The 20,234-nt window shown below is 46.3% G+C and overlaps 1 protein-coding gene across 14 annotated transcripts in view; it reads right to left on the bottom strand.

Annotated features, from left to right (window-relative positions):
- Nucleotides 1–20,234, bottom strand: part of CADPS (calcium dependent secretion activator) — a 374,509-nt gene that overhangs the window by 193,726 nt on the left and 160,549 nt on the right. For all 14 annotated transcript variants that reach the window (XM_074957378.1, XM_074957382.1, XM_074957385.1 and 11 more), the window contains exons 5-6: nt 12,846–13,082; nt 10,446–10,567 (exon numbers count right to left, since the gene is read on the bottom strand). In XM_074957378.1, coding sequence (XP_074813479.1) covers nt 10,446–10,567; nt 12,846–13,082 — 359 coding nt within the window. The remainder of the gene's footprint in view (nt 1–10,445; nt 10,568–12,845; nt 13,083–20,234) is intronic.

The raw sequence follows: 20,234 nt of genomic DNA on the forward strand, positions 1-20,234 counted from the left end.
TGAAATTCCTGTTGTTTGTAGGGGGAAAATGACGTACACAGTCTGGTATCAAAGCATACAGAAAGCGGTTGTCCAAGTATGGAGGTTAAGAAGAGAATATTTCTTTGGGAGGCTAGTTAAATGTTTCTTCTCTGTTCTAGTCCCTTGCAGAATGGTTGCGTTTTTTAGAATGTTTTCCATACAGTAAAAAGTACAAAAGCAACTCCAGCGCCCCATGACCTCAAGGAGAGCTCAGGAAGCTCAGAACCTCAAAAAAAAAAAGCATTTGACCCCTTTGAGGATTGGGCTCTAATTCCGTAAACAGATGAAACCTGGCATATCTGGGTTATTGATGAATACCAGAAATGGCATCTGTTTCCATAGCGTGGTATCCTTTTAAAATGCACTGGGGACTATTCTATTCAATATAGGTTCTTACACCATCCTCATCGCCGTAGTAGCTGAATGCCTTTCAGTAGTGCTTTGAGGAAAAGGACTAACATCAGTCACATGAGGTTCATTCTCTCTCTCATCCCCTCTCCAGGAGAAGATGCAGTGGAGTGTTTTATGTTCATAGGGTGTTTTTTTTTTTTTTAAATGTCCAGGCTGCTCTGGGTTTATGCTACAGAAGGCAAGTCAAAGAAATGCCCCTGGCACGTGGAGCGAAAGGTGGTGGGGTTTGCGATGGTCCTTAGTTCCTTCGGGAGTTCATTCCACAGTCTTGGAGCAGGAGCTGTTGACCACAGTCCCCATCCTGGGGCTGTAGGCTCTTCTGGCTATCCTGGGGCCAGGTCAGGGAGCACCTTGAAAAGAAGGACCAAGACCCTGAACTTGATTTGAGATGCTATGGGAAGCCAGTGTAGAGAGCAGAGGATGGGTGCAATGAGCTTGCAGAGCTCGTGTTGCTGAGGAGAAGCACTGAAGCACCTAGGGAGGTGGTAGAATCTCCTTCCTTAGAGGTTTTTAAGGTCAGGCTTGACAAAGCCCTGGCTGGGATGATTTAACTGGGAATTGGTCCTGCTTCGAGCAGGGGGTTGGACTAGATGACCTTCTGGGGTCCCTTCCAACCCTGATATTCTATGATTCTATGATTCTATGAAGCATTTTGTACTCGCTGGAGCTTCCTAAGGGTGGATGGCTCTATGCCCAGATGCTGCATTTCATTATGGTGTAAAATAATCCAAGTAAAGAGCCCAATCCTGCAACCCTTAGTTTTACAAGTAACGCTTCCAGGAGGACCTCCTTTTGAGGTCCGTGAAAATACTTGCATGAGAAAGGACTCCTCGTTCAAGTAAGGGCTGCCTAAGCTAACACAGTATGTGCAGACCAGTACTGTACAAGTGCACTTTTCAAAATGGGTACGAACAGTCTCCTATAAATGGATCTTGACTAACTCCACTGAAGCAGCAAAAATACCTAAAATTGTAGGAACTGCAGGTTCTTATGGAAATTTTCTTCCAAGAAAATTCCAAGAAAAATTTTCTTCTTTCTCTCTGCTATTTCCCCCTCTGAGATGGATTTAAAACTATTTCTGGAAAGTAAGCCTGGTTGGTGGGCACTCTCTGAGAATATTTCCTTACTTTCAACTGTAGGCATCCACATACCATCAACTAGAAGGAGACTTTCATCTGTATTGTTTTGATACAGATTACTGAATATTCATATTTTCCTGGCACAGAACCAGGCAAAGCTGGAAGAGTAGCAGCATCTTTTATGTCTTCAGAATGGAAATTAACGCTTATGGAATACAACCCTGATCCCACACTTGTATCTGTGCAGATTCAGAAGTCTGCTGCTAGTTACTTTTAATACGGTAACAGAAACATGCCCAGTGGAAATAAGATTCTAGTTCATTCAGGTTGGAATGCTGATAATCAATGGCATCTCTATTTTGGTCCTTGATGAAAAGTACAAATCCCATGCAGCCTCCATTTTGTTTTTTCTTAAAGATGTAATAGTTAATTTATACACACACACACACACACGCGCGCACACACTTTCAAGGTCAACAGCAACTCAAAACATAAGAACATAAAAATTAAAACATTAATGAAATCTTAAAAAATTAAAATGATGGATGCTGCATCATCTTTGCCTTCTTTGAAGAAAGCACATTCTCTAGCTAGAGCAGGCTGGCAAACAAAACCACAAGATAAAATAATGTCTATGGCAAACTTCTCTTGTGAATCAGCAGTAAAGGTGAACGTTTTGCTTCATGTGTAATGGACAGCAGGCCCTTACCTTGAAAATTTTTACTCACATGAAGAGGAGGTTACTCATCTGTGCAGTAACTGACGTTCGAGATGTGTCCCTGTGGGTGTTCCACTCTGGTGTCGGTGCGCTCCTGCGTTTTCGCTCTGAGATTTTTACAGCAGTGCCCGCACAGGCCTCACGTGCCAACTGTGCCTCAATAGTGCACATGCACGTCTGGGTGCCTCAGTTCCTTCTCTACAACAGAGAGGGTGGGTAGTGGAGCACCCACAGGGACACTCATCTTGAAGAACGTCAGTTACTGCCCAGATGAGTAACCTCCTCTTCTCCTTCAAGAGATGTCCCTGTGGGTGCTCCACTCAAGGTGACTGAAAAAATTCTGACGACCTCTAGTGCCCATTTGTCCGTAGTGATGGCCTGCCAATTGTGGCAGAAAGGGAGCAAACTGTGCCCCAAAAACTGGGTAGGTAGTATGAGCGCTGGAGTGGGTGAGAGGTCTTCTGTACCCTTGACCAAGGCTTCAAATCTGCTCGTTAGGTGGAGGGGGTTGAGACGGTGCCGACGGCTTCGCTGGTGCCTATGTCTTTGGCGTTGTTGATCATATGGCTTGCGGTATCATTGAGTGTAGGCCAGATATCATGGGCGTTATATTGTCTCCTTCTAGTCGATGGTGTGTGGATGCCTAGGGATCTGAGAGTTGCTCTGGAGTCCTTCATGGTGTGCAACACTTTGTTGGTCTTTGTAGCGAATAACTTCTCTCCATAGAAGTGGAGATCTTCCATGGTATTTTGAATCTCGCGTGGGAAAGAAGATAATGTAAACCATGAAGCCTGACACATGACGGCTGTCGCGGTGGACCTGGCAGCCATGTCAGCAGCATTGAGGGCAGCCTGTAATGCTGTGCTAGAAATAATTTGTCCCTCAGAGACTACCGCTTTGAATTGTTCTCTCTTGTCTCTGGGATATCATTAATAAAGTCCATGAGTTTCCCATAATTTCTGTCATATTTGGCCAGTAGGGTCGCATAACTAGCCACCCTGAATTGCAGTGTAGATGATGCATAAACTTTTCGGCTGAGTATGTCTAGTCCTTTACTGTCCTTCCCAGAGGGGGTGGACCAGGAATGCTGCTGTTTGTTCCTTTGGTTGGCTGTTTCAACTATCAGTGAATTTGGTGCTGGGTGTATGAAAAGGAACTCTGAGCCCTTGGATGGGACATAGTATTTCCGGTCTGCGTGTTTGCAAGCAGGCGTTATAGTGGCTAGTGTTTGCCAGATATTCTTGGCAGGGTCCATAATGGCTGCGTTAATAGGGAAGGCCATCTTGGATGCGCTGGAAGGTTGTAATATGTCAGTCGGCTCATGCTGATTTTTCAGCACCTCTTCCAGAGTAATCCTGAGCACGTTCACCACTCTTTTGAAGAAGTTGTGAAAATGAGTAAAATCAACAGTTGTTGTTGGAGGTGGGGGCGTAATAGTCTCATCCGGTGAGGGTATGGTGACCAGATAGCAAATGTGAAAAATCGGGACAGGGGGTGGGAGATGATAGGAACCCATATTAAAAAAAGCCCCAAATATCGAGACTGTCCCTATAAAAATCAGGACATCTGGTCACCCTAGATGATGGGATGAGTTGTTATTGGTCAGAGAGGTGTCATGTGCTCCCTTTTCCGTGTGCAGGGTTGCAGGTTGTTCTTGTCCTTCAGTCGCAGAAATGTACATAGGCTCAGGAGGAGATCTGATGTCACCTCTTCTGGGGCTGAGTTGGTCACTATGGTTTCTCCACAGGCTCCAGCAATGCCACTTTCCAGGGAATGGCATGGGTGATCCCACCCATGGTGTCCATACCAGGGTGGAAGGTCCTTGGAATATGAGAAGAGGCAGACAACTTTAAGCCTGAAGCCTTGGCACCGAAGCAGTGCGCATCGGCAGCAACTGGGATACGGACGGTGCTGGAGGTGCCCGGAATGTCGTATTTACTGAGCTGTGGAGCAGTCGGCACCAATGAGACAGACCTGCTCGGAGATCATTTGGAAAGCGGTTGGTCTCTGTGAGGCGAAGAAAGTGGCCGTTTTTTTTTTGTTTTTTAATTTTTTGCTGACCTAGGCGGACTTTGTCTTGAGGAGGACTCCGCACCTGGGTTGGAGGGAGGTCTGAGGCACTTCTCCATTAAGATTAATTGAGCCTCAGGTCTCTGTCCTTTCATGCCCTAGCCTTTAACAGTGAACTCCCCCAAACAGTGAACACATTGAGAGTGGCCGTCCGAGATAGGAATGGCATCTCTGCATGTAATGCATCTCTTAAAACCTGGTGAGCCAGGCATAGTATGAACTGTCTAACTAATGGACAGGAAAAACGGGAAGGGAAAACACTTTTGTTATTGTTGGAGAGAATGGGGAAAGGAGACTTCAAATTTATCTGACTAATTACTGGGTAAAACTGTGTAGAAACTAACTAAACTAGCCAAAACGAAAAAAAATTTTGAGCCAGTCTGCTAAGCTCTGTCTCAGGCCGGGGACGGTAGAGAAGGAACTGAGGAGCCCGGCCATGCACATGCACTATTGCGGTACGGTTGGCGTGTGAGGCAGGCACTGCGCCTGCGCGGCCCATGTGGGTACTGCTGTAAAAATCTCTGAACGAAAGCACAGGAGCATACCAACACCTGGAGTGGAACACTCACAGGTACATCTCTCGAAGGAGAATGATTTTTTTTTTGTCACATTGGTGAAATCCTCTCTTCATTGAAGCCAGTGGGAGTTTTGCCATTGACTTCAGATGGACCAGGATTTCATGCATTGACTTCAGAGGGGATACATATGAAGGAGTTTGCAGGACTGTGATCTAAACCTCTAGGACGATGCTTTTTTGTTCAGATAAGAAACTTGCTGTAAGCTTCACATTACAAAACCCTTATAATTCTTACATCATATACAAGGTTTTAACATCTGAACTTGCATCATATTTGGGCAACCCAAATTAGCTCAAAAAAGTCAGAAGAAAATGCCTATTTTTGTTGTTACCTCCTTAAAAGTCTTGGAAAATCAGTCTGGAAAGGTGTGTTTGCTATATTATTTGTGTACAGATGCAGAGTGTGATTTGAAACTTTCAGCTTCTATGATGACAGGTTTCAAAGCAGCAGCCACGTTAGTCTGTATCCGCAAAAAGAACAAGAGTACTTGTGGCACCTTAGAGACTAACAAATTTATTAGAGCATAAGCTTTCGTGGGCTACAGCCCACTTCATCGGATGCACAGAATGGAACATATAGTAAGATTATATATATATATAAATATATAAAAAATACATACAGATGAGTTACCATACAAACTGTGAGAGGCTAATTAGTTCAGATGAGCTATTATCAGCAGGAGGAAAAAAAAACTTTTGTAGTGATAATCAAGATGGCCCATTTAAACAGTTGACAAGAAGGTGTGAGGATACTTACCTTAGGGAAATAGATTCAATATGTGTAATGACCCAGCCACTCCCAGTCTCTATTCAAACCCAAGTCAATGGTATCTAGTTTGCATATTAATTCAAGCTCAGCAGTTTCTCATTGGAGTCTATTTTTGAAGCTTTTCTGTTGCAAAGTTGCCACCCTTAAATCTTTTACTGAGTGGCCAGAGAGGATGAAGTGTTCTCCTACCGGTTTTTTAATGTTATGATTCTTGAAGTCAGATTTGTGTCCATTTATTCTTTTATGTAGAGACTGTCCAGTTTGGCCAATGTACATGGCAGAGGAGCACTGCTGGCACAGGATGGCATATATCACATTGGTAGATGTGCAGGTGAACGAGCCCCTGATGGCGTGGCTAATCTGATTAGGTCCTATGATGGTGTCACTTGAATAAATACGTGGACAGAGTTGGCATCGGGCTTTGTTAGTCTCTAAGGCGCCACAAGTACTCCTGTTCTTTTTTCAGCTTCTAGTTCAAGCAATGATTTTCAGCTTTGTTTTCTTCACCCTTTGAAACTACCATTGTGGCACGATCATCTACAGAAAATGGTGTGCTTGGAACTCATCTTAAAGCCATAGAAATATGAGACGGAATTGACTTATGAGGTCATCTAGTTCATTTTCCTCATCCCTCCACTGGGATTTGTGATGCTCTCTGGAGAAAGAAAATCTGAAGATTTGGGAATCAGAGGAAAAGCTGGCCTCCTAGCGTAACTCAGGTTCTGACATTTACCCAGTAAAGCTGTCCAGTTTGAATTTCATTTAAAAAGTACCAAGATTCTCTAGTGAATCAAAGGAGAAAACCGTCTTTCATCCAAATGGATATGGCTTCAAAATGACTAATCCCAAAAATTAGCAAGCAAAAGTCACAAAATCATTTTCTCCTTCGACATTAATACAGATGCTACATCATTAACAGGGAAGACCTGACAGTCACCATTACATCTGAAAAAGCAGGGATTAAAAAAGAGGTCTAGGATATCCTCTCAGCAAACTAAGGAATTGCATGAAGGGTTACAGAAGGGTCACTGGATTTTCTAACCATCACTTGCAAGGAACCAATACAGAAAATGTGGGACACACACAGTGGGGTACTCCTAACCTAAGTTCCCTCTAAGCTGTGTGGCCGCACAGCAGGCTATTAAGGGATGCGCAGGCAGGCAGCCACAGGGGCCTGGAGAGGAGGGAGGTAGGGAGTGGGCGGGGACTGAGGAGGGGAGGGGAGCAAGTTGGGGCGTGCAGGGCTGCCGTGAGCGTCTCCTCCAGCCCCGGAGCTCCTGCTGCCGGTGGGGAGAGGGGGGCTGCTCCCCGGAGTTCCATGCTGCCGGTGGGGAGAAGGGGGGCTACTCCCCTGGAGCTGCTGACGGCGGGGAGAGGGCTGTGGAGAGTCCTCTGGCCCCAGCCCTGGGGCAGCCTGCTCCTCAAACTCCTCATCCCCAGCCCCACCCTAGAGCCTGCTCCCCCAGCTGGAGCCCTCACCCCCCCCACCCCAACTCTTTGCCCCAGCTCTTGAGCCCCCTTCCACACCCTGAACCCCTCATCCCTGGCCCCATGCTGGGGCCCGCACCACCAGCAGGAACCCTCACCCCAACCCTCTGCACCAGCCCTGAGCCCCCTCCCACACTCCGAACCCCTCAGCCCCAACACCGCCACATATCACCTCCATATTGGTGCACATAAAATTTATTCCGCACGTGGATATAAAAAATTAGAGGGAACACTGCTCCTAACTGCCAGAGGGATGGAAGCAACCGGAGACAAGGAAATGGAAAACACAGGCTGGGACTAGGTTTTAGTTAGCAGTAGAGGAAATCAGATTGCAGTAGGAGTACAGCTAGCATAAAAACTTGATGGACATCATATTGATCACTAGGCTAATGGCAACTGGGCTTCAGCTGAGGGATCTTTTTTAAAAATCTCTGTCTACAAATGGCATCCAGTGAAGAGGAGAAAAACACATCATGAGAGCTTTTGGTATGCAGTGAACATGCTGGAAACAATGGCAGTCATGGGTAATAAAAGTGCATATGTAGGTGGATTCAGCTAAGGCAATCACAGCTGCTTTGTATCACTTTGCTACAGTACATACAATGCTAAAGGCAAGGCACTTCTGGATAATGGACACAGAGTGAAAAATGTGCTTACCTGTACACTCATCTGAGAGCAAGAGCATTAGTGGTTAGTGCTCACAGACGGGGAAGAGCCTCACATGCAAGATGTGGATCTCTTTCTCTCCACAGAGAGATGCTGCTCTAGCTCCAAGCTTTTCAAAAATGGGAGCCTCAAGTTTGACTCCTCAATCCCAGTTCAGGGACCTGAGTGAGTGGCCCGATTTTCAAAAATGCCAAGCAGCCAGAAGTTCCAATGAGAGCTGGCTTCTTATTTAAATGCCTTAGGAACCCATTTTGAAAACTATGCATAGACATATATGTCGAAGAACCAATATATAGACACATGCACACAATGGTATAGTAGAAAGATTTCATCAGCATGAGTTTGGGACGGTCACATTACTCATGAGTGACAGAACCATGTAGCAGTGACTCAAGTTATCCCGAAAGCTGAAGCAGCTTTTATACCACGCGGTGCCAGTATGTGCAGATATAGTGTCAGTCGGTGCTGAACACCGGACTCCAGTGAGGTAGCATGAGTTGTCCTTTGCATGTGTGACACGGTAGCCTGCTTAAATAACTGCAGCTCTCTGGTGGCTTCCACTACCCTGATGGCAGTAGTGTCTATAGTCTAACAGCCCACCCCAGAGTGAAACTGGCCTGTGTGAAATGGCGCATAACACACCATCTTTTCTGCTTCTTTGTTGAATATTTGTGCTATAAAACACCCAAAATACGTACTAACATGCCGGATAGGTAACTGGGTAGCTAGGCTGGGTGAACGAATTCAGGATTTCCTATTGGGCAGGGAGACAAACTTTGATAGCTGCTGATTTGAGGCCAAGATTAATCTGAGTGCTGATGATGTATGTACCCTGGGGACCCTGCTCACTACGTCCTCTCACAGCCACTTACGGATTTGATTTTGGTTGCAGGTGCTGGAAGCCTTGTTTTGCAACGTAAGTAATGGTTTGCAGAGGAGAAAAGTTGTATTTCAAAAATGAGGAGGCTTCGAGCTGACACTGTAGGATCTCTCTGGGTATTTCCTGGTGTGGAGAGTCCAGAGGGATTTTGTCTTGGCCCCTTCTGAAAATCCTCGGGAAAACACTGTTGGATCTTTTTGTCCCTCAAACTTTGCCAATCAGTGCTGTGCAAAATGTTTACCTCACGCCACTGGGATTTTCATCAGCAGTTTTGGTATGAGCTCTGCCTGCTTTTGAGACTCTCAGGGCCCAGCTGACAGAGAAGGTTTGCACACCTAGCCAATCTTCCCACTCAGGACTAGAATAGCAGAGGTCGGTCAGGATTTAGATTCAGAGGCATGTAAGAAAAGACTGTTATCTCCCATGATAATAGTCGTCACCTCCCTGTCACCAGCCCCAGCAGCCCCTTGATGGAATGAAGCATGGGGCAGTGGGTGGAAGGGGAGAGTGGGGTGGGTCTAGGTCTTGCAGAGGAGAGGAGCAGAGAACAGCAAAGAGGAGGGTGGGAAGACGGTAGCAGGGAGAGGGCATTCCCTTTGGTGGTTCACATCTAGCCCCATTTAACCAAACTGAATTTTCCTTTCGCAAGCCAATAGATTGCAGCGGCGCACAGCTCCACGCCAGGTGCTCGAGACCTCAGCACAGCACCGAGCCGAGCCAAGCTCCGGAATCCCGGCCTCTCTCTTTCACACACAGGTTTTCTCCAATCGCTCTCTGGGGCCCCGGACTAGAAAGCGCGTTCTTTTCATCATTCTCCAAACTGGCCCCCGCCACCTTGCTTAAGAGACAAGAAAAGACCAACAGATGAGATTGGGAGCAGGGGGTGTCACAGAAAGGGAAGAGGAGGAGGTAGAGTGGGGACATGGAGGCACAAAAGGAGTAAAAAGTGAAGAGAAAATGAAAGGATGCTAAAATGCACCCTCTTTCCTCTCTCCCGCTTTTATCTTCTTCCCTCTCTCTAGTCGATGTAGGTCTTTCTAACGCATCACCGCAGCAGCTGAGTACACACCAGTCGTGCAGCAAGTGACATGACTAACATCCATCACAGGTGACACATTCTCTCTCACCTCCCCAGCTGTTGTCCCTGCAGCTTCTCACCCACCACTAACTTCTGCTCAGGCTCCCTTTCTTCCGTCCCCACCAATGTTTCTTGAAAGTATTTTAGAGACTCCCCACCCCCACACCTATGCTTTTCAGTTCCCCTCCTCTCTTCGTTAATGCTGCCATTCAAAAGGGAGTTCCTTTTCCATCATTCTTGTTTTTCTTTCCTAGAATACTTCCAAAGACACGACAGGAAGGATGAGATGATGGATACATACCCCAAACAGCCCCAGATCAAATAAACACTTATACACACATTTAACTTTATGCACATGCTTAACCTCCATCCCTATTTAGCAAAGCACTTAATCACACACTTAACTCTAAGCACACATTTAAGTTCCATTATCTTCAGCGGGACTGTGCTCATGGGCTTTGCAGAACTGGGGCTACCAGTTGTTCATTTGGTGTAGGGTGAAGCTCTGTATGTGTTTCTCATCTGGAAATAAATGAAGGAAGCTTTCCCTATGCAAGTTCTAATGATCCCTTCTGGCCTTGATATCTATACATTTATGAATCTAAGTTCTCCACATTTATTTACTTTTCATGAGAACAGTGCAGCAACGGAGCAGAGAACATCATGCAGGAGAGCGAGAGAAACTTACGTGGGTTTCGAAGCTTCTGCTTGGTCAGTCTGCAGTTTCTCTCCGCCTTCTACTTCCATAGTGCAATAAACGATGCGGTTTGGAGCTAAGGATTTTAGACCCTGCACTTCCATTATGACAACCTACAGAGTGAAGAGAGGAAGTGTAAGGAAAGTACTGAGCAACACAACAGCGAATTAGCTCTTTCAGCTGAAGCTCTTTCATCAGGGAGACTGTCCAAATATATATGATATGGGTCTGCTCTTGGGGGGTTCTGAATGCCTTCAATTTCACAACACAGTAAGACCAATAAATAACTCTTCTTGGGACTGAGATCCAAACAAGAAGCCACTCACAAAACATCAACAATCCATACCACTATGAGCGCTGCAGATTGGACTCACCTTCTGCTAATATTTTTGCAAATTCTGTCAATCCCAGTTCTTTGCCTGACCCACACTAGCAGAATGTGGCTCTCTGTTCCTTGCCAGTGGCAAGGCCACATAGAGACTTATCAGTCTGCTACTTCGAGCTAATGGAACTGATCCCTTAGCTGAAGCAGGAGAAGCTTATGTGTTTAGGTCCGAGATCCCGGGTTCAGTCCCTGTAGATGACTCACCAACGAGTGTCATTACACAGGAAGTCCAGTAGGATGATGCATGTGTTTGTTTAGGACACAGTATATATAATTTCCAACCTTATGTCTGTCTTATCAAAACTTTTTAGAAGGAATTTCTTTTTTCTTCTTTTAATGTTGATGAATCATCATGTTAACAATGTGTCTTCATTAAGAAATCACATGGATGTTTCTGTTCTTCTTATAACTAGATATGCCATGGATAAATTAAAATTTCAAATTCCATTCTATGTATTCCCTGATGCATTGTCATTCGCCTGCAGATTCTCTCATGTGTACAGAGATCTCTGCAGATTCTCTGATGAATCAATGTTTCTTGGCCAAACTTCTACTGCACAAATGTTTTGTGCATATGAATGGATTGCTCACCCTCTAGAACTTCAAAGCTCCACTTACAATTCCTTCTGAATCGGTTTCAGTAGGGATAAACATGCTGAACAACATTGTCACAAACAGCTTGTTTATGAACGTCAAATAATTTTCCTACAAGTAGGTCTAGTGCTTTGTGACATTTCACTGTTTCTTGGTACCTGTACACATACGAGTTATGCCATGTTTGATGTCTACATCAAAGACATTAGCCCTGGGTTCATAACAACCAAATTTCCAATACAGCTGAACTGAATATTATGAATATCGTGAAGCCAATATTACCTTAAATATTTTAAAAGCTGAATTCAGTGATACTGTAAACAGTGTTCATGCTTTGTGTGTACATAATAAGATCTTCTACACTTTCCACAGTATGCATCCGATGAAGTGAGCTGTAGCTCACGAAAGCTTATGCTCAGATAAATTGGTTAGTCTCTAAGGTGCCACAAGTACTCCTTCTCTTTTTGTAAACAGTGGTGTAAGTTGCATGCTGTTAAATTGGGGTAATGGTGAAAATTGGTGTAACTTACATGGCAAAGGGGATATTTAGCAGAAAAACAATAGACAAGTATGGAGGAAACAGTAAAGATAAATCCTCTTTCATTTTACACCTTTTTCAGGTCCGCTCTGTGTATGCTCAAAAGCTTGTTTCTCTCACCAACAGAAATTGGTCCAATAAAAGATATTACCTTGGCCACCTTGTCTCTCTGAGGAATAAAGTGACATCTCTACTTAGCAATAATCAAATGCAAAGACACCTAAAGCACAAGGTTTTAGTAGTTTAGGAACCAGTAATAAAGTCTCTATGAAATTACAGTGATGAATATTTCTATCCCAGAAGTCCTATTTTTGATTTAAAAAACCCACATAACCCTATTATTGCAAAAAGCAAAGAGAATGAAACTTTGCATTTCCCTGAAATAGTGTGTTTTTAGGTAGCATAGAGAAATGAGGTAGCCAGATTAGTCCCTGGATTAATTCCATCCAATTTCAGTGGAGTTGCCCTGTGGATGAATTTAGCTCATGGCTTCTACACTTGGTAAAAACATTGTGACATTGTGAAGATGCTAGTTAATTACACTACTGTTTGAGTGTAATTACACTACTGACTTGATACAAACTACCTTGAATTTCACATTAGTATAATCTCCATAGATTATTCTAACAAGACTGGGAGAAATCTGAAAGGGCACATTATGAACCTTGGTAAAAGCATTTTATAATTGTTTCCTAAAAGGGAAGAAAGCCCCTCTTGGGGATTAGGAAATCCTTTTACTGATCTCTGCCCCTCAAGCTGTTCTTTTAATATCTACTCTCATGGCTCAAACTGGCTAGGCATTGATTGGTGTGATTCTTAATCACACTAATTCAGCACATTATATGTTCAAATGGAGACAGTTTGTAGCTTTTACCTCCAAGGAGAAAGAGAGCACAACATCTGACTTTGAAAGCTGGTTTTCATTTTCTTCTCCCAGGTCAATTATTGAGGTGTTGTGGCTGCGTTTTAGCTTCTGTAACTTGAACTCAGAGCCTCCTTTGGACACTGGCATGCTTTCCAAGTTTGCCATCAGCAGATTGACAGAAGACTTCAGCTCCTCGATAAACATGTTTTCCATTTCTTTGGATACAAATTTCGGAAATTTGCGCTCCTTGGATTAAAACAACAAGAAAAACATGTTAAGATTTAATGGACAGTCAAGAGTCTCTTGAGCGATCTGGTTATGCCTCCACATGCAGTTGGAAAGTGCCTTGCATGAGGAGAACTACCACCCTCCATAACAGCTGTCTCCCAAGCCCCCTGGATGGATACATTACCTTTAGCAACTGGCTGAATCAGCGCCTGGAATTTATGTGATAAACTGTAGCTTCCTGTATGCATTTCTCAGTTTCACATTCATTATCTGTTAATACAGCTTGTCTCCTATATACATGGCTCATCAGTATACACGCCCTGGCCCACATCCGCAACTGGTGTGTGTTGCCATAGCTACACTGAAGTAAATGGAGCTTCACCAAATTTACACAAGCGAAGGAATGGCACCCTGGTTTTTATCCCCTCATTCAAACGACAGATTACTCCTTAGAGGTCTGCTCAGGCCTAATTTTAAAGTCCAACTAGGATGCAAACCAGAGCCGAGCACAACCAACCCGAACCTAACCCAAGAGCCTCGTGATATTTTCAGAATTGACCCAAACCCGACACTTGCATGAGAACCTGTGTCAGCGCTGCGGACTTGTCCTTGGGGCTTGGCCCGTTGGGCACTTCCCACTTCCTATGCCCGTGATCGGTCTCTGCGTGTGGGGTTGTCGTGGAGGCGGCTGTATGTGCTGCTCCTCCTGTCCACCGTTGTGCCTTGTTGTGCTGTGTGTGAGGTGTTGCGACTGGTTAGCACACTCGCTCTGCAGCCCACGCAGAGCTGAGAGAGGTGGCGACAGCCAGCAGGAGCGGGACAGGCAGCTATTGTGTTGACCCCATGAGCAGGAGGAGGTGATCACAGACGATCTGACTCAGAGCCTTGGGTTGTTTTTCACGCACAACCTGAACACAACGCTTGTAGTCAAGTGCTGTCAGGTTGCAGGGCTCTACTCTGCATGGGCCCAGCTGGCATATGCACCAGAAGCGTCTTCTCCTACATGCAGCTCCGTCAGTTCACCTTTATTACGATCTGCAATGCTCCAATATGCCTTGGGAATTTCCTATCTAGCTGCATAGCACCCGAAGCACAAACGCACTAGGTTTTATTCTCACAACGCCCCCACAGAAGGGTTCAAAAGGATTATTGTCCCCTTTTTACACAGGTGGGACTGAGGCACTGAGAAGCGATTTCTCCAAGGTCACCCAGAGTCTGCAATAGAGCCAGGAGCTGAATCCTGATCTCCGCAGTGCCAGGCCAGTGCCTCGGCTACAAGCGTGCCCTCCCCCCGAGCAAGCGTTGCCAGTTGTGCCCTGCTGGGGGTTGGGTTTGTATATGTCGGTAAATATTTGTCAGTGATTTGGGCGAGGCTGTCAATTTCACTTGCGATGTCACCTAGGCTTTGACTCCAGATCTCCCAGCTGTTTTCTTAAACACCCGCTGGTTGTCTCATTATGGTTCTGAAGTGCTAATGGGGATCTAGGCCATGGGCACTGCTACCATGGGATGGGAGTTTAGAGGTGACCGACTAAGCTTCATCCCAGTTAAAAGCTCAGGATCCTAAGGCCTAAGTCCTGGTTGCTGCACTGAGCCCAAGCAATGGGCAGCAGCCTGGGCTAACCAAGTATTCCCTCCCATGGGGCAGGCAGGATAGGCCTCGGGGCAGCAGTAGCTCACACAGCCTCCCCCCCACCTCATTCTCATCCATAGGAGGAGAAGGGTTTGTACAGATCCGCCAGCCCTGGGTCTCACCTGCCTGCCAGGGCATATGCAGCTCTGGCAGAGCTCCGTAGCTCAGAAGGGGCATGGGAACTCCATGTGGGCTCCCTGCATGCTTCACAAACCCCTGGGACACACACCCGTTCCACTCCCTACCCCACCTGTGCTAGGAGTGGGCAGGGCCTGCTGCTAAGTCATTAACTAAATGAGGAATAAACACTGGCGGGAAATGAAGCAGTGAATGATTCTAGTCCCCTCAGCACCTTCCCTGCAATTTCTTTGCAGCAAACTGGCCAGGCAGGTAATTCAAAGGGCAATCTCTCTTTCAGGCCAAGATTTTCAGAAGGCCTCGAAACCTGCACTTGAGGCCTAATGTCAAAAGAGAGCTCAGCTTCCATCTAGGCATTTCATTGGGTGGCTAGATTTTCAGGAGTTCAGCTCGTTGTCACAATGGTAGCGTGTGGGTGCTGGGGACCTGCGGTAAAACTTTCAAATGCACATAAGGATATGTCTACACCGCAAAAACAACAAAAAACCCATGGCAGTGAGTGTCAGACCTGGGTCAACTGACTCTGGCTCACACTCCAGGGCTAGAAATAGCAGGGTAGACATGCCAGGTCAGGCTCCAGCCCAGGATCTGAGACCCCCCACCCCGAGTAGTAAAGCCTGCACGGCTACGTTTAGCCCTGAGTCATTTGACCCAGGCTTTGAGACTCACTGCCATGGAGGGTTTTTTGTTTTTGTCAGTGTAGACATACCCATCCCTAAATGACTTAAGAACCCTAATCCCACTGATTTCCAATGGCTCCTACGTGCAAAAGTCATGTTTGAGAATGGGAGATAGGTGCTTTTGGAAACGTTATCCCAACACCACGGCAGGTACTGAACATTTACAGTCTGGCTCTGAGCTCTTTTGAAAATCTGTCCCTAAGTGTTTCCTAAATTAGTGACAACAGACCAGAATCTACCCCCAGATTCATTCGGTACAACTTCAGTGACAGAAATGGGTGCCAGCCAGGGGCGGCGCCAGCCTCTTCCCTGTGGAGGGGGAGAGGGGCTGAGGTGGGCTAGACAGAAAATTGGGGAGGCTGTGTCCCCACTTGCCATGAGGCCTCGCCCCCTGCTCCTCCTAAATTCTGCCCCCCCCCTTCCCTCCCCTCTAACAGCCCAGGGAGCAGCGGCCATAGGCGGCAAGGCCCAGGAGTCAGGGTGAGTCAGTCCAGGCAGCTGTGGGGAGTCCCGGACCTTCAACCGGCCCTGGGAAGCACGGTGGAGCTGGGGCTGCTCTCAGGCCCCCCGGACTCCTGCCCAGGCTTACTCCTGTGCTTCTGCCAGTGGTGCAACTGCCAATGACTGAGCTGGGCGCCTGGCCAGCAGCCACCTCTCTCTCCCCTCTGCCTTCAAAGCTGGGCGGCTGGCAAGTGGCGGCTGCTCCATGGGGTAGCTAAGGCACATTTTGGGGTGACTACAGCCCCTGCAAGCCCCCTAGGTGCCGCCTCTGGTGCCAGCAGCATAGGGGCTGGAGCTTGGGGTGCAGAGGGGGGTGCAGCACCCCCTGGCTTGAAGTGGTTGTCATTTTAAACTGGGTTTGCAGTTTGGTTCAATGGCTCTCAGCATCCCCACTACACAAATAGTTCCAACACCTCTGGCCAGCAGCTCATGAATTAAAAAGTCATAGACATTATCAGTAAAAGGTTGCTTGGCAATGTTTTATTATTTTACTACCCAAGGATCCAAATCCAGGACTATCCATCCCCTTCGAAGAAACGAGCCTCTAATTCCAGGACTGTCGTAAGACATCTGATGCTTCTGTCCATCCCCCTAACTCATCTCTGCTTTTGACTGTTTTATAGGGGGCACCAGTAACTGTGCGAGGCATATGCTATCTGGCCAGAGTTCATTTCCAGAAAAAGACGACTTGAGAAATACCTTCTCACTCAAGGGCTGACAGTTCATAATGACACCATAAAAAGAGGTTCATAAAATGCACCCTGGAAAAGAAAACAAGACCATGTTTCTGCCAAGAAACCTTCTTAAGGCTGTAGAAGAAATACAAACAGCAACACAGCCTGGCAGAGTGTATCAGAGAGTACTCAATGGTTTATTCATTACAAACACATATCAAAGCAACACTTGTGCCAGGCAATTAAAATGCAGCCTTCAATCTCAAATCTCCATTGTCAGAAACTATCCTCTCAAGTAAATTATTCCTGGCCTAAATCAAACTATCTAATCGTGTTGTTTGATGGCCCGAGTATTACATAAGACAGAGACCACCCATAAAAAAAATCCCAATGTTTTTAAATGGTGGGAGATATTTCTGAAAGCACTGATGCTCAAACATTTATGTCCCGTCCCAGCACTACTCATCTCTCCCAAAGTACCACCTTCTGAACTGCTTCCATACATCACATTTCAAATGCAGTAACTATCAGAAACAAAAGCTCACTATTTGTTACCAGTAGCTTCTCCATCAAGGGCCAAACCCTGTAGTTCTTGTTCAGACGAGACTTCCACTGAAGTGGGTGGACACATCTGTGAGACAGGTTGGAAATCTGGGATGTGTGTGTGAGGCAGCTCAGAGGAGGAACAAATTGGATAGATATTCATGGGGTGGTGGGAGGGTCAATAGATGGCTGGCAAGTGGGGTGAGCAGGACCGATGTTGAGGGTGGAGAGTTGAGGCACTTTCGAAGTGGGGCAAGTTGGATTTATCTGTGTGTTAGGTTATCAGGTTCTAGGACATTATATGGAGATGCAGATGTTGACTCATCCTGACAGGAGGACTAGGTGAGTCTCACTAAGTCCAAGTCAAAGAAAAAGGAGAGGAGGAGTCTCTAAGGCTCAAGGGGAGGTAAGAGGAATAAAGCAGCCCAGAAACGTGCATGTTTGTTCCTTTAAATACTAATAGAAAACTGTGGGATGGGGCCTGAGCTTCTGATACTGATGGCGCATGTGTGCGGTGCTGAGAACCGGTGGGGACTCTGCCCTTTCATGAGCTGTCTGGGAAGCAGTGGGAGGCTGAGATAATGACACAGGTGGGTGTGAGAAGGCAGAAGTAGCAGGTGATGATACAGCAGATGAGATGTCTGGGTGGGAGTTAGCGAGCTGAGGCAGGATGGCAGGGATGGATAGCACTGGGGTGAAGCAGAGAGAGCAGGAAGGAGTGAGCCCCATGTAGGAAGGCTCCCACTGCTCTCGCACAAGGGGACTGACTGGAAGAGGGGCAGGACTGCAGCCAACGGATTCTCAGCGATAGACTCCATTATGATTATGATGGTATCACCCAAAGGCCTTAATCAGGCCTGGGGCTCCATTGTGCCTGGCTCATAGAAACACATGATTCATACCCCAGACCTCCCACCTGTGGAGGGGTGGATGCAACAGGGGGAAGGCTGTTACAGCCCCGTGAGTGGGGAGCCGTCTGGCAGGAGGATTCCATCCCTTCCATAGAACTCCCCTCCGTCTAGGCTGTGTGCTCGAAAGAGAATTTTGCCCTGAACTATTAACCTTAAACCCCAAATATAGGGACAGGACATAAATTATATAATTAATTGTGTTCATTGCCTATGGGACAACCAAGAGTGGGGCGGCACTGTGCTAGAATCATAGAAGATTAGGGTTGGAAGAGACCTCAGGAGGTCATCTAGTCCAACCCCCTGTTCAAAGAAGGGCCAACCTCAACTAAATCATCCCAGCCAGGGCTTTGTCAGGCCAGGCCTTAAAAACCTCCAAGAATGGAGATTCCACCACTTCCCTAGGTAACCCATTCCAGTGCTTCACTGTCCTCCTAGTGAAATAGTGTTTCCTAATATCCAACCTAGACCTCCCCCACTGCAACTTGAGACCATTGCTTCTTGTTCTGTCATCTGCCACCCCTGAGAACAGCCGAGCTCCATCCTCTTTGGAACCTCCCTTCAGGTAGTTGAAGGCTGCTATCAAATCCCCCCTAACTCTTCTCTTCTGCAGACTAAATGGCCCTGTACAAACACACTAATAGACTGTCCCTGTCCTAAAGAGCTTACAGTCTAAATAGGCCAGACACAGGGTGGGAGAAGTGGTCTAACACAGGCAGAGTGAACAATGTGAGGGCTGCAAATGGCATGGTAGTTCTAGGATTTTTTTTGTGGGGGTGAGTGAGCAGGATTTGGTTAGGAGGAGACCAGCTAAATGGAAAGAAGAAAAAGGGAGCGGGGGACATTGAAGGGAAGGGGGACAGAGCAAGGAGAAGAGGAAGGAGGGCAGGTGTGGGATGAACCTGTGGTGAAGAGAGACTATGAGGGATGCAGCAGGAGAGGATTAGAGCAAACAGCCAACTGGCACAGGGCAGAGAAAGCCCAGTCAAAACTCAAATTCTTGGACTTCACTAGCTTTGCAAGATCCCTGCCTGGGCTACTTCTGAATTTGCTCCTACTGGCTCGAGTCTCTGACTGGCTCCTCCCTGCAGTTTTTCAAGCCCACCTGGGGAAAGTGGGAACCACATAGGGCGAGATGTGAGATGCTCTCAACTGCGCTGAAATATATACCTCTGGCTTGGTGCAATGAGACTGCCAGCCATGATCCTGCTTTCATTTAATATGCGGGAAATATGGTCCAAAACCCAGGTGCAGCAATCCATCCCCATTCCGCAGAGCATTTGAACCAGGTGCTTAACTTTAAGTCAGTCCTTAAGTTCAGCTGATTTTAAGCACATGCGTAGGTGCTTTGCTGAAGTGGGGCCCAAAGCAGGACTCCACTGAACACCAAAAGCTGCATTTGAGCTGTCCTGGGCAGAAGAAAAGACGCAGCTCTGCTCGAGCGTTCCAGTGTGTGGATCAGGTTACTGAGTGATCCTGGGCAAATAACTTATTCAAGGTCCCATAACTGGCCATTAAGTGGCTCAGCAAAGACAACAGCACTGGGGCACTCCCGCCACTTGGTTCTACTAGACCGCACAGCTTCCACCACATCTTAATTGAAAATATCCTAACTTTAATTTCTTATATGATGAGTTAATCTACCATTATAACTGAAACTCAGTGATGGGCACCTTGGTGCTGCAAAGTACTTTTTAGTGCATCGATTTAGTGCACAATCAATCACCGTGCATGATACAATTCTGCAACATGGACCAATAAATTAGAGATTTTTCTTTTCATAAAATTAAAGACTAGCCTGGAACTGAATTACCAGCTGTGATACGTGAGCACAGAAACTAACTTTGTGCAGAAACTATAGAGAAGGATCCAGAAAATCATCTGGATGCTAGCAAAAAGCAGCATCCATGGAGTTGTGAGAATAGCAAGTATTTTAGTATGCAGTTGCTATAGGATTTTGACATGCTAAATTGGTGGCTAGCAGCAATCGTGGTAAAGGGATTAAGTAATAATACGTACTGAATATACTATCATGATTGATATGCTGGTTTCAAATACAATTTCCCTCCATGCTCCGAAGCTGCATTTTGAAA

This window comes from Natator depressus, chromosome 7 (genome assembly GCF_965152275.1).
Source record: "Natator depressus isolate rNatDep1 chromosome 7, rNatDep2.hap1, whole genome shotgun sequence".
In the NCBI taxonomy this organism is placed as follows: Eukaryota; Metazoa; Chordata; order Testudines; family Cheloniidae; genus Natator; species Natator depressus.